Here is an 11,278-nt window from a genome sequence, read left to right as displayed (position 1 = left end):
ACCTTTTAACCTCTAATTTATCTTCTGAAAAATGGGGGACAGACTTCTTTGCAACAACATTGTCCAATCTCTGTCCTTGTAGATATGGATTGACGCTCTGAAAAAAAAATATATGGTGTGGAAAATTTCAAATATATATCCAAATATAGAGATAGAAGTACAATGAATCCCCATATGCCTAGTACCCAGCTTCAACTGCTATCAATTTATGGCCAATTCTGATTCATCTGTACTCTAAATTCTCTCCCCTACAATCACTACCATTGGATTATTTTAAAGCAAATCTAAAACATCAAGTCATTTCATCTGAAAATAATTCAATATTTATCCCTAAGAGATAAGGGTTCTATGGCAAAGAAAAACAGACTTAGTGCCATGTAACAACTAAATAGCAAAAAATATTCAGTCATTATTCAAACTTCCCCAGTTTTCTGATCAATGTTCGTAAAATTTGACTTGAGTTCGAATACAAATAAGACCTACACACATTTTATTTAGTTTATATGCCTCTACAGCCCTTTAAAAATCTATTATTTCCCATGGTGTACCCTCCTACCAATTACTTATTGGAAAAGTTACTTGGCCTGTAAAGTCTCCCTATTCTGGGATTTTCTGATTATTCCCAGTGGTGTGTTGAGTATTCTCAGTTCTACCATCTGTAAAGTGGGGATAGCACATGCTCCATTTACTTCACAGAATTACTGTTCAGATCCGATAAGATCATGTATCTCACAGTGTTCTACTAAACAAAGAAAGTGTTTTTTTCATAATGCACTAAAAAACAACAACAACTTCACACACCAATGCTTGCATACACATTTATTAAGAAGCAGCCAAGTGAGATGTGTCAGCCCCTCCCCTTGAGTACAAACTTCTTTATTGGTGTGTAACAAGACCCAAGGGTTGGATGCACTACATAGTCAAAATCAAATGCCAGCTTTTTACAGACTCAGCCAAAACAGCACAGCCCCAAACACCATTTTAAACTGCATGAAATCTGAGCATTTTGAAGTCTTGTTTTTTATTGTACTCAACTTATACATTTTAATTTTAATGTTCATTGCAGATCCACATAAAAAGGAGCTCTTATTTTAATTAGCAGAAAGCAGAGCTATCACTGTGAAGGACAATGCACATACAGCTGCTTCATCCATAATTATCTATATAAGAAACATGCTTCCATTCACAGAGGCTCTAATATTGCATGCAATAAGCAGCATGGGGGAGGGGATTCCAGCCAGCATCTTCTTCTCTTTACTCTGAATTCTTATCTTCTTCTGAAAAATGGGGGACCGACTTCTTTGCAACAACATTGTCCAATCTCTGTCCTTGTAGATATGGATTGACACTCTGAAAAAAAATATGGTTTGGTATTATATGTGAGCAACAGATATAACTATCTCAAAAAAGAAGTAAATGAGAACTGTTTCTTGCCTATTGGGTTAACAATAAGCTAACAATGATACCTCCCACCTACCAAGTGATTACTCCAGTGTATTATTTTATACCTCAGTGGCCTATGAAACACCATTTGACAGATTATGATATCATACAACCATAGTTACTTATCAAATGCAATGCGGTCCTTAAATTTTTTTTTTTGGCATAAAAATTTGTGGCAGACCAGCTAATAAGCTCTTGCTACTAACTTAGATACCAAGCCCTAGATTTTTTTTTAGAATCCATTATTCTATGGTCCTACTAAGGTGAAAAAGGGAATATGGGATGCATTCAATTATTGTACAAGATGAACATTCTAGGGATTGATGGGTATCTCAGTGGTAGAGTACATGTATGCTTAGGCCATGGATTTGACCCCCACTCCTCAAAAAAGGATGATTTTTCTAAAGTGGAGGACAGAGTAGCACCAAATGAGAATTGGCATCTGAAGACTGGGCAGAGATCATCCTGTGACTGTGAATGAAAGGTCATCAGGGCCTCTGGAATCCCTCTCTCAGCAAATTCAAAAGCCAAAAGAAAGAAGGAAACTATGGCTGTATCGATATCTCCTTTATTTTTGGATTCAAGATTCCATACTCTGAAATCTTGATATTCTGAATGAGTCAAGGTTTTCCCATTCTGTCTGTAATACATCTTTTTTTTTTTGGGGGGGGGTGTTGGATTTGAACTAACAATTGGAGCTTTACAACAAAATCTTTAGCAAGCAAATTTTAAATAGTTTGGAAGATATTTGTTTATTGAAGTTGCCTTCCAGTAATGGAACCAAAATATAAGAAAGAAGCTGTGGTTACAAATGATCAGCAATCTCATTGTATGATAAGCCCCATGGACAAATGGAAGCAGTTCACAGGTGAGTCTCTCTTTCCCATGGGAAATGGCCTGCCATTGATGCTCTTGAAAGATAAGCAGACATTCTCCAAAAGAAAATAAAAGGAACCTCATCCATAAACGTCCTTTCACATTATGTCTGATAAAATGAATGATTCAACTCACTCTTGCAAAAATGCATCATTAACAAGGTGAGAATTGCAAAGTGAGCAAAGTCCTCATATATTTGAAAAGTGATGTCACAAACAGACAATCATCTCTAAAATACTCTTTAATACTTTTGGGGGATTGTCAACTAGAGTGGTCTGGCCTACCCTAGGGGATAGTATCAGTATCTTGGGGTAAGTGGAACACTGGACTGTAAAAGCACATTCAATATCATATTTTCTATTTAGTAATAGCATTTATTCTGAAAATTGTAACATTTTAAAAGAATATGAGATGGTCATGTTTATCAAACATGGGATTAAAAAACCAATAAATTGCATTAAATAAGATAAATAGTAAATATTGAATATTAACAAGATATAGCTTAGGAGAAAAAATTTTTCAAAGTCATCTAAAGGTGAATTGATCTTTTTTTTAATGAAACAAATAGAAAGTAAGTAGTAAGTATAAAAGTCACATAAAGCCACCTGGCACTCAGCTGGAACTTCAGGGGACTCCTTCTTGATAAGGGACTTTTGTGGAAAAAAGTTCCACTGTCCAGACCAAGAAATGTCAAAGGCTGAAGGTAAGGGGAAGAAAATTGAGGGGGAAAAGGAGTCATCCCTTAAACTTTTGGGATAAATGTTTCACTATTAGGATTAAATCCAACACTTCAGAGTAATAATAATAACAAGCTTTGGTTTTAATTAGGTCCTGAACTCAAGAGTGTTTATGTATTTATCTTCTCACTTGGATGAGAGACTAGTTAGGCTACACAGAGAATCTTATTTCCATTTCACAACTGGAAGAGCCACGGGGAATGGATCCTTGCTTGGGCTGTCCTCTGGAAACTCACAGCAGATGCTTAGCTTTACTGGAGCAAGCCCTGATTTTTCAACAAAGCAAGCCCATAATTTCTTCCTATTGATTCATACTCCAGGGAGTGGCGAAGGTCTTCACTCAAAATGGGAATACCTCAAGTTGGGAACATCCTGATGAGGGGACAGTAGCTTCTGTTTCCCCAACAGTTTGAAGAGGCCCAGGGCTTATGGCACGAGAATAAGTCTTTATAAATGCCTGAGAATAGGAAGAACTTGATACTTTTGGGTCAAAGTGACCCTTATTTTCCTAAATTCTACCCCTTTCCTATGTGGAAGACATTGAGGCCAAAGTAAAATCCGTTATAACATGTGTCTTAGCCAGATTTCTGAGTTTTGGTAATCACTGCTGTCTTGGAAAAATGACCTAGATTGTGACCCACAGTCATTCACTGAGTCAGGGCTGAAAGAATGGTAGGCCAGAAAGTCCAGCCGATTAAAGCTGCATGCTAAGTTATTCATTTTGGGCCAGTCTCTGGTCTTATTTGGAAATGTCCTTGTGCCATGGGGAGATATTCCAGCCATCTTCCTGGTAAATTATGTGTATTCTGAGCTCCTAGAATAGAATTTCTTGATGTTCTCTCAAGAACACATTACAGCCTTCCTATCACCATCTGCCATTGGAAGCTGTAATCACTAAGAAAAACCTCTAATAACCCCATTAACTCTCCCAACCAAGATGTGTTTCCAGATGTAAGAACTTTCTGCTTCTCACATAGGAAACTGGCTGTGGGTAAGCACAGGGGCTTTAACTGTCTGTTGCAGGAGCCTAAGGATTAATCTCGAGGCTGGATAATCCACACCTCTTAAAGCACTCTCTGACTGACTTTGGCAAAACTATTCAGAATGGCTATAATTAGCACTGTCCAGATTCCCAAATTTTGCTAGGATCCAGGTAACTGCGATTCTGAATAAATGGTCAGTGGCCTGTGGATGTATGGTTTCATTTGTATGTTTTAATTAAAGTGATTAGTATTTTGTAGTACTTTACTGTGTAATAATGCGATTTTCCACTTCATCTGATCAGGAAAAAAGAGACAAGTGCCCAGGACCTTCTATCTAATAAGGTACCAGTGGATTAACAGAATACACAGATAGATCACTTATCATGTCTCCATGCCATAAAATGCAATGGAAACTCGAAGCAGATTCAGCGTTCAGCTTTACACAAGGTGACCACATACAAGTGACTAGGCAGTAGCTAAATGTAGAGCACCCAGACCAAGGTCCCACCTTGGGCAGCCCTGGGATAATTAACAACTGAGCCTGCAGTAAACTCAGCAGTCAGCAAACCAACCCCATAGGTCCAGTGGGTTTTATATCCATCTGGTTAGGCCACAAGAAAAGATACGTGTAAGGAATGAAGTTTGACTCATCTCATCATTTGCTCCCACACTCCTTTTGACTCATGGCTGGAGCATGCAGTTCAACACTTCCTTTTTCTTGCCTTGTGTTTTTACCTAATTGAGGCAGATATGTGAGCAGTCTCCTTCCCTGGCCCACAGACCCTTCAAGGTAAGACAGAGCCTCGGGTTCTCCCTGCATCTCCCACCCAGCTGGGAGGGCTACAGTGCACATTTCCTGTCTGGATGGGAGGTTATGGGCATTCCACTGAAAATTGTGTGCCTAAGCTTGAAGAAGCCATCCCAGAAGCCAAGGGTGGACTTTCTGGGCATGGCCCTTGTCACACCGGACCACTGTACTGTTCCTCAGGATTCTGCTACTTTCCAGCAACTGAAGCCTCCAGCTTGTCAACTGCCCCATTCAGAATATGCAAGACATCCCGACACCACCCCAGCAGACCATGAGTTACCCTCCGCCTGCGTCTCTGTCCTCCCTTCATCTTCTCGTAGAGGAGTTTCTTGTTCTAGAATGGGGAGAAAAGAAAACATCAATGCCGGAAGTATGGATCAAATTTGGCGAATGTCTGTTTTAAAAGCAATACTTGGTGTGTGCCCTGGATATTTGCATACACATATTTTGGAAACAAAGCTAGATGAAAGGAATGTCATGTAGAACGATAGACCACAAGAGAAAAGCGGGTGGCTGTGCAGCTTTTCATAAAGTCCCCTGCAATGCCCTGAGGCACAAAGTGTCATCAGCAATCCCATAAACAGGAAAGCATGACAGTCCAACATACCAGGGCGCTGGAACCCCATCTCCTCACTGTGAACAGCCTTGGATTAAAATAAATAATTTTATCTCAACATCCAACTCCCCTTTTTATGAACTGTGCACATACATAAACTGTTCTCAAGAGCTGTGTCTGACTATTAACATCAAACCCTGTGTAAATAAACGGACGCTGACTTCTGCGGCCATCCCTTCTGTGGCTCCAGTCAGTGGCCCCAGTCAAGACAATCAGAAAGCCATTTGGTCTGTAACATTTTTATAATAGAGTGAACCTTTTAAAAACTGCCAAAAAAACTTCTTGGCAGAAAGAAAAGTTATGTTGGGGCAGGGGGAGGCTCCGTTACCGCAGTTTGTATAAGTGTTTCCACATATTGCTGTATTTCAAACACACAGTGGACTTAAATGAGCTCTAGAATATCAGACACATGCTTCACAGATTTCCTTCTATTGAGATTATAAAAGACAGAGCACTTGACCTGAAGGCAGAACGGGAGAAGGGGATTTGGGAGTTTCACTTGTGTTGTTTTATTTATTTGGTTTTTTAATCAGAAGGGAAATAATGTACAAAAGAGGTGATTCATCTTGCTCTAAGTGAAATACCTTGATATTGACTTTACAAAAAATAAAAGGAGACGACAGAGTTCTGGAGAGGAACAAGTTGATACAGCACTTGTATCCTCTGGGCTGTCTGGTTATAAAGGTTTTTTTAATGGTAGATTTGAAAGTGAAAATGACAAATGCCAAGAATGAGCTTCATCATTTTATGTTCATTAAAATCTACCCCACCTGCAATTGACAATGCATATTCCTGGCCCAACCTCAACTATGCAGGGGCTGAGCCAGGAGTGCAGGAGCCTTCACTGCCAAAACCCAAACTGGCTGTGGCCTCTACCTCCTGCTCAGCTGGGGGATGGATCAAGTTAATATCAGAAGGGAGAAAAGACAGACCCGCTGATCGTTCCCTCAAGGCAGGAGGATATTGCAGTGGGGCTCCCTACCGTCTGTGAATGTAAACAACTTATAATGCACAGAGCATGTCCTAGGTGTTCCTTCCAGAGCTAAGGAAGGGAGGCTGTGGGGAAAGCCGGTGAGAACAGGCACCACTGTGTTCGGCTGCCTGAGCTAGAGGGAGCACAGAGGGACCCAGAGCTGGTGTCATAGGGTAGAATGCCAATCAGCTCTGGCACAGTTCCTCAGGGCCACCATCAGGGTAACTAACACCAGCATTAGTTGAATCTCTTATAGAAGATCTCAGGGCAGATGACACCCACAGAAATGCAGAAGGGCTGGCAAGTCTTCTTCTCAAAGAAGGTTTCTGCATTTCCCTCAGAGCTGGGGTGAGAACTAGCAGGGTATTCTTCCCCACCCCTGCAGGGAAGTGGCTGGAGCATTTGCCTCTATCCCTGCTATTGTCTGGATTTAATGACAGGGATTGGTAGGTATAGTGTGGGTCAAAAACATAATTTTAAAAAGCTGGATTGGGCACCTGTAATCCCAGTGGCTCAATTTAATGAGGTTCTAAGCAACTTGGTGAGACCCTGTCACAAAATAAAAAATAAAAAGGGCTGGGGATATGGATCAGTGGTTAAATGCCTCTAGGTTCAATCCCTGGAACTAAAACCAACCAAATATTTAAAAAAAAAAAAAAAAAAAAAACAGAATGAATGAGAGAAAATCAGCTACCTCTCTTGATACCTATTGGAGAAGAAACAAGTCACACCTTCTGATACCCATTCACTGTGATTCTTTGAGTAGTGGGGAGCCTGCTTTTTATGTGAGTAGTGGGTTTAAGTTCATTAAAAGGGCTTTCCATTGTGCCATCAATATTTTGGACATCTGCTCAGTTCTGGGTTTCATATTCCATTCCTAAATGAAATGGGGGTTGGAGGGGCTTCTTGGAGAAATATCTGATTCCAGGGTTATGGCAGGGATAGTATGAGGACAAAGAAAATTGGAGTAGTTCATTCGGTTAGCAAACAAGGAAACACCCAAGAAAATGATAGAGTCATGTTGGAAAGAAAGAAAATAAATCAGCCTGAAGGGACTCCAACTGACCAAATCTAGGACAGTTCAAACATCAAAATTAGCAGTTACAGGAATGTATGCTGATACTAAATAAATAGCATACCTATAGACCGATGATAGATAGATAGGTAGATAGATGGATTGATAGATAGATAGATAGATAGATAGATAGATAGATAGATAGATAGATAGATGGATGAAAGACAGACAAGCAGAAGGGAAGCAGGGAAAACACTTGCTTAGAGTAGAATGCCAACTAGCAAATTCAGAAAGAATAGGAGAGTAAGAAAATCACCATTTTGCAACCACCATAGTAATAGCTGATTCTGGGAAGCATCAGCAGTGGATACTAAATTGGTTGGTTAAAATTTGAATGGAGAACAGAATATTTACACAGTCTAAAAGTATTTTCCCACAGAGTAACTATTCATTTCAAAGTGGAAAATGATGATTTTACACTAGAGAAATGTGGTAGACAACACTTTAGCAAAGTGAGCTAAGTTAAAACCACCAATTGTGGGACCAACTGCCATCATGTGCTTCCCTGGTGTAAAGTACATGGATAGCAGGCATGACTATGCAGAAGCTAAAAAAAGTTTAATGGATGTACAGGGTAGAATGGTTATCAGAGGGTGGGAAGGGTGTGGAGAGGGGAGGTGGAAAGAAGATGACTAATGGGTTACAGGGTGCAGTTGGATGGAAGGAATAACTGCTAACATTCTATAGCACAGTAGGATAACCATGGTTGACAAAAATCCATACATATTTTAAAATAGCTAGTAGAGAGGATTTTGAATGCCACCAAAGAAATGATTACTGTTTGAGTTGACAGATAAGCCAATTACCCAGATCTGAATCATCACGCATTAGATATGTGACTTGAAATGTCCCACTGTACCCTATAAATATGTATAATTATTTATGTGTCAAATGGAAAATTTGAAGTACAAATTTGTCTTGTACGTATGGTCCTAAATTCTAATCTTTGGCTCTGACTACCCTGTATAAGCCTGGGACAAACTCCAACTGAGGACATTCGACTTTTCAAACAAGTTGAAATCATGAAGGCCAATGAAAGTCAGGGAGGGTTCTTGACCCTCGTTTGTCCCGTGGCTCAGACTCCAATCAACTAGTGGTGAAAAGGTGTGCAAAGCACTTGGAAAAGAGAAGCATTTGCTTTTTGAGACAGCTTTTTCCAAAGTGAAAAATGCTTAGCAGTTAATGTGTAAAGAGGACAGGACTGACATCATCAGCAGCCAGCCACTGGTCACAGCCCCTCAATGTTGTAGTTACACATGCTGCCTGAAGGGCAACCAGTCCTAGATGGGATCCTTAAAGACTGCTGCGCGGGACACATTATGAGCGATGAGCCATGAAAATACAGACGGCTTCTCATTGTATTGTATTTACTATTGTATTGTATAATATAATCACTATTATTAGTCACCAATGTATTCCCATTATCTAACATAGAGCCCAGAAGGCGTCTGATGTGCATTTAATAAATGTGTCTTGTTGCATTAACAATGAGAGAGGCATGCAGGAAACAGGACAGACACTGATTATTTGTAATATGTGAATCACTGCTAAAGATGTAGCTTAGCTCCAGCTAATGTCAAAAACAGGGGCTACTAGCACATAAAGAAGCAGAGTTTTGTGTTGCAGTTCTACTGTCAAAGATATTTGCTTTATGAACTTAAAGGATAGTTGAGCTGAAGACAAGCTTGAGACTACCCTGTATAAGTGAGGAGGAAAGTCTGTGTGGTCCCAGTTTAGAAGGGCAAGACAGACTCATTCAGACTTCCATGTGGAGGCCAAGCAAGTCCTGTTTTATTGCTGGGTGGTAATTATAAAATAAACAAGGAAACTTAAGTTCACACAAACACATAATTATAGTTGATAAAAGGTGTTAAACACTGTTCCTGGTCATTGATCTATGATCTTACTTTTGTCTTGTACGTATGGTCCTAAATTCTAATCTTTGGCTCTGACGCAGACAAAGAATGAAAATGAAGGAGAGAAAAACAAGTCAGGATTTAGAGAAGGCAGCAAAGAGAATAAGGGAGAGTGGTTGGCCTCTTACTGGGAGTGCATGGAATATAGTGAGAGAAATCTAAAAAGGTTTTGAAGAGGAGGTAATCAAAGTTGGAAAGTGGGAAGTTTCCCTCTCTCTTACTCCATCACACCACCAACTAGGCTCTTTGCCCTCACTTGGACCTTCTCTCGATCTCCTTTCTTCCTTTTGCTCATTTGCGTCTCCCAATTAGGCTGGATACCTTCCCACCTGGGACTTCAGTGCTACCTTCACTAGTGCCTTCACTTCCTTCATGGCTAGCATGTCAATTAGTCACACTGGACCTCAGACCTGGGTCTTGTTTTACCCTTATCCTCCATCTTTCCCAGAATTTCCCTGGTCATAGGAACACGCCTGGGATACGAAGCTAAACAGGGCTAAGCTAAATTTATTTGCATGCCATTCATCTCAACAACAAGATTAATCTTTAAAAAAAAAAAAAAAACAGTACCATGTCTTGATGAATATCGTATGCTAAGTACCTAATAGTACCTGAAACAAAACAGGCTCCATAGCTTCTTTCCTCCTTGGTGAACCTGGCCCTGGCTTCAGTTTGGCAATACTTTCCTCTCCCTTGTGGACCCCATCCTGGTGCTGTTTCATGATCTTCCACTCTTTCTCTCCCTCTCTCTGCTCCCTTCTTTTGTTCCCTCTCCCTCTCTTCCCCATCTCTTTAAAATGTTTCACTAAAACGCTACAGAAGGAAGGGAGGAAAGGTTCATACTACCCATTTCAAATCGACTTGGCATCTCTCATCTTTCCTCCTCATGCATTTACACCATATAATAATTCTAGTTAGTTTGCCCACTTTGAAATATCATGGATTCTCACCTTCTTCACTGTATTTACAGCCATCACAACTAGAATCACTTCTCCTATTTTTTTCTTCCTGTCTGTAGTCTCTTCTCCCTCTATTTTGTCTTTTAATAATGCCACCAGGACAACTTTTATAGAAGGGTCTCATGATTGCAGTATTCTATTTGAGAATCTCCAGATATTTTTCTGTTCAATTCAACATGTACCAACTCCACTAGTAGGCTTGGAGAAGGCTCCAGAAAGCAATTCTCCCTAACAGAACCAGAGAGAGAGAGAGAACGAGAGAGAGAGAATGAGAGAGAGAGAGAGAGAGAGAGAGAGAGAGAGAGAGAGAGAGAGAAAGAGAAAGAGAAAGAAGAGAAGAGGGCAAACTGGAGAAGAAAATTAACATAGGAGTATTTTTGCTTTGTTGCTTCAATTTGTGAAATGTGTGTATGTTGAAGGCAGAGGGAACTATTTCCATGCAAGGTTGAAGCAAGATGCTGGAAGAAATGCAAGCGGTCATTAACCAGGAGGGATTTCTTTTAGTAAAACGCTACAGAAGGAAGGCAGGGAGTTAAGGTTTGAAATCTCTCAAAAGGCTAACGACTTTGCTTCCCAATGAAGTAGGAAGCCAAGTCATTAGCCAGTAATGAGCTGAGAGTGAATCGAGGACTTAGAAGGGCTTAGGCAATTTGGAAATCTGCCCACACACTCATTCATTCCCTTGTTCTACAGAAGTACTGACCACTTGACTATTATATGTGAGTTGACCCTGTTAAGTGTTCCCCCACTGTCCTCACAGGACTTGGGCATTTGATTGCATCAGTCCAGTCACAGGAACCTAGACAGGTCCTGGTGCAGTTTTACACGTGTGTGCAGCAATATTCCAGCCTGTTGGGATCTCCTTGAATCCCAACTCTGTCATCCAGGGTTA

At 40.3% G+C, this 11,278-nt stretch overlaps 1 protein-coding gene across 2 annotated transcripts in view; it reads right to left on the bottom strand.

The window, feature by feature from the left end:
- Positions 1-804: 804 nt before the first annotated feature.
- The window catches only part of Scg5 (secretogranin V), a 54,709-nt gene continuing 44,235 nt past the window's right edge, over positions 805-11,278 (bottom strand). For both annotated transcript variants that reach the window (XM_015480250.2, XM_048792968.1), the window contains exons 5-6: positions 5,128-5,181; positions 805-1,350 (exon numbers count right to left, since the gene is read on the bottom strand). In XM_015480250.2, the coding sequence (XP_015335736.1) occupies positions 1,255-1,350; positions 5,128-5,181 (150 nt within the window). In that variant the 3' untranslated portion in view covers positions 805-1,254. The remainder of the gene's footprint in view (positions 1,351-5,127; positions 5,182-11,278) is intronic.

This window comes from Marmota marmota, unplaced genomic scaffold, assembly GCF_001458135.2.
Source record: "Marmota marmota marmota unplaced genomic scaffold, marMar, whole genome shotgun sequence".
Classification (NCBI taxonomy): domain Eukaryota; kingdom Metazoa; phylum Chordata; class Mammalia; order Rodentia; family Sciuridae; genus Marmota; species Marmota marmota.
Note: the sequence above shows the minus strand (reverse complement) of the source record. Positions and strands in the feature narration are given on the sequence as shown.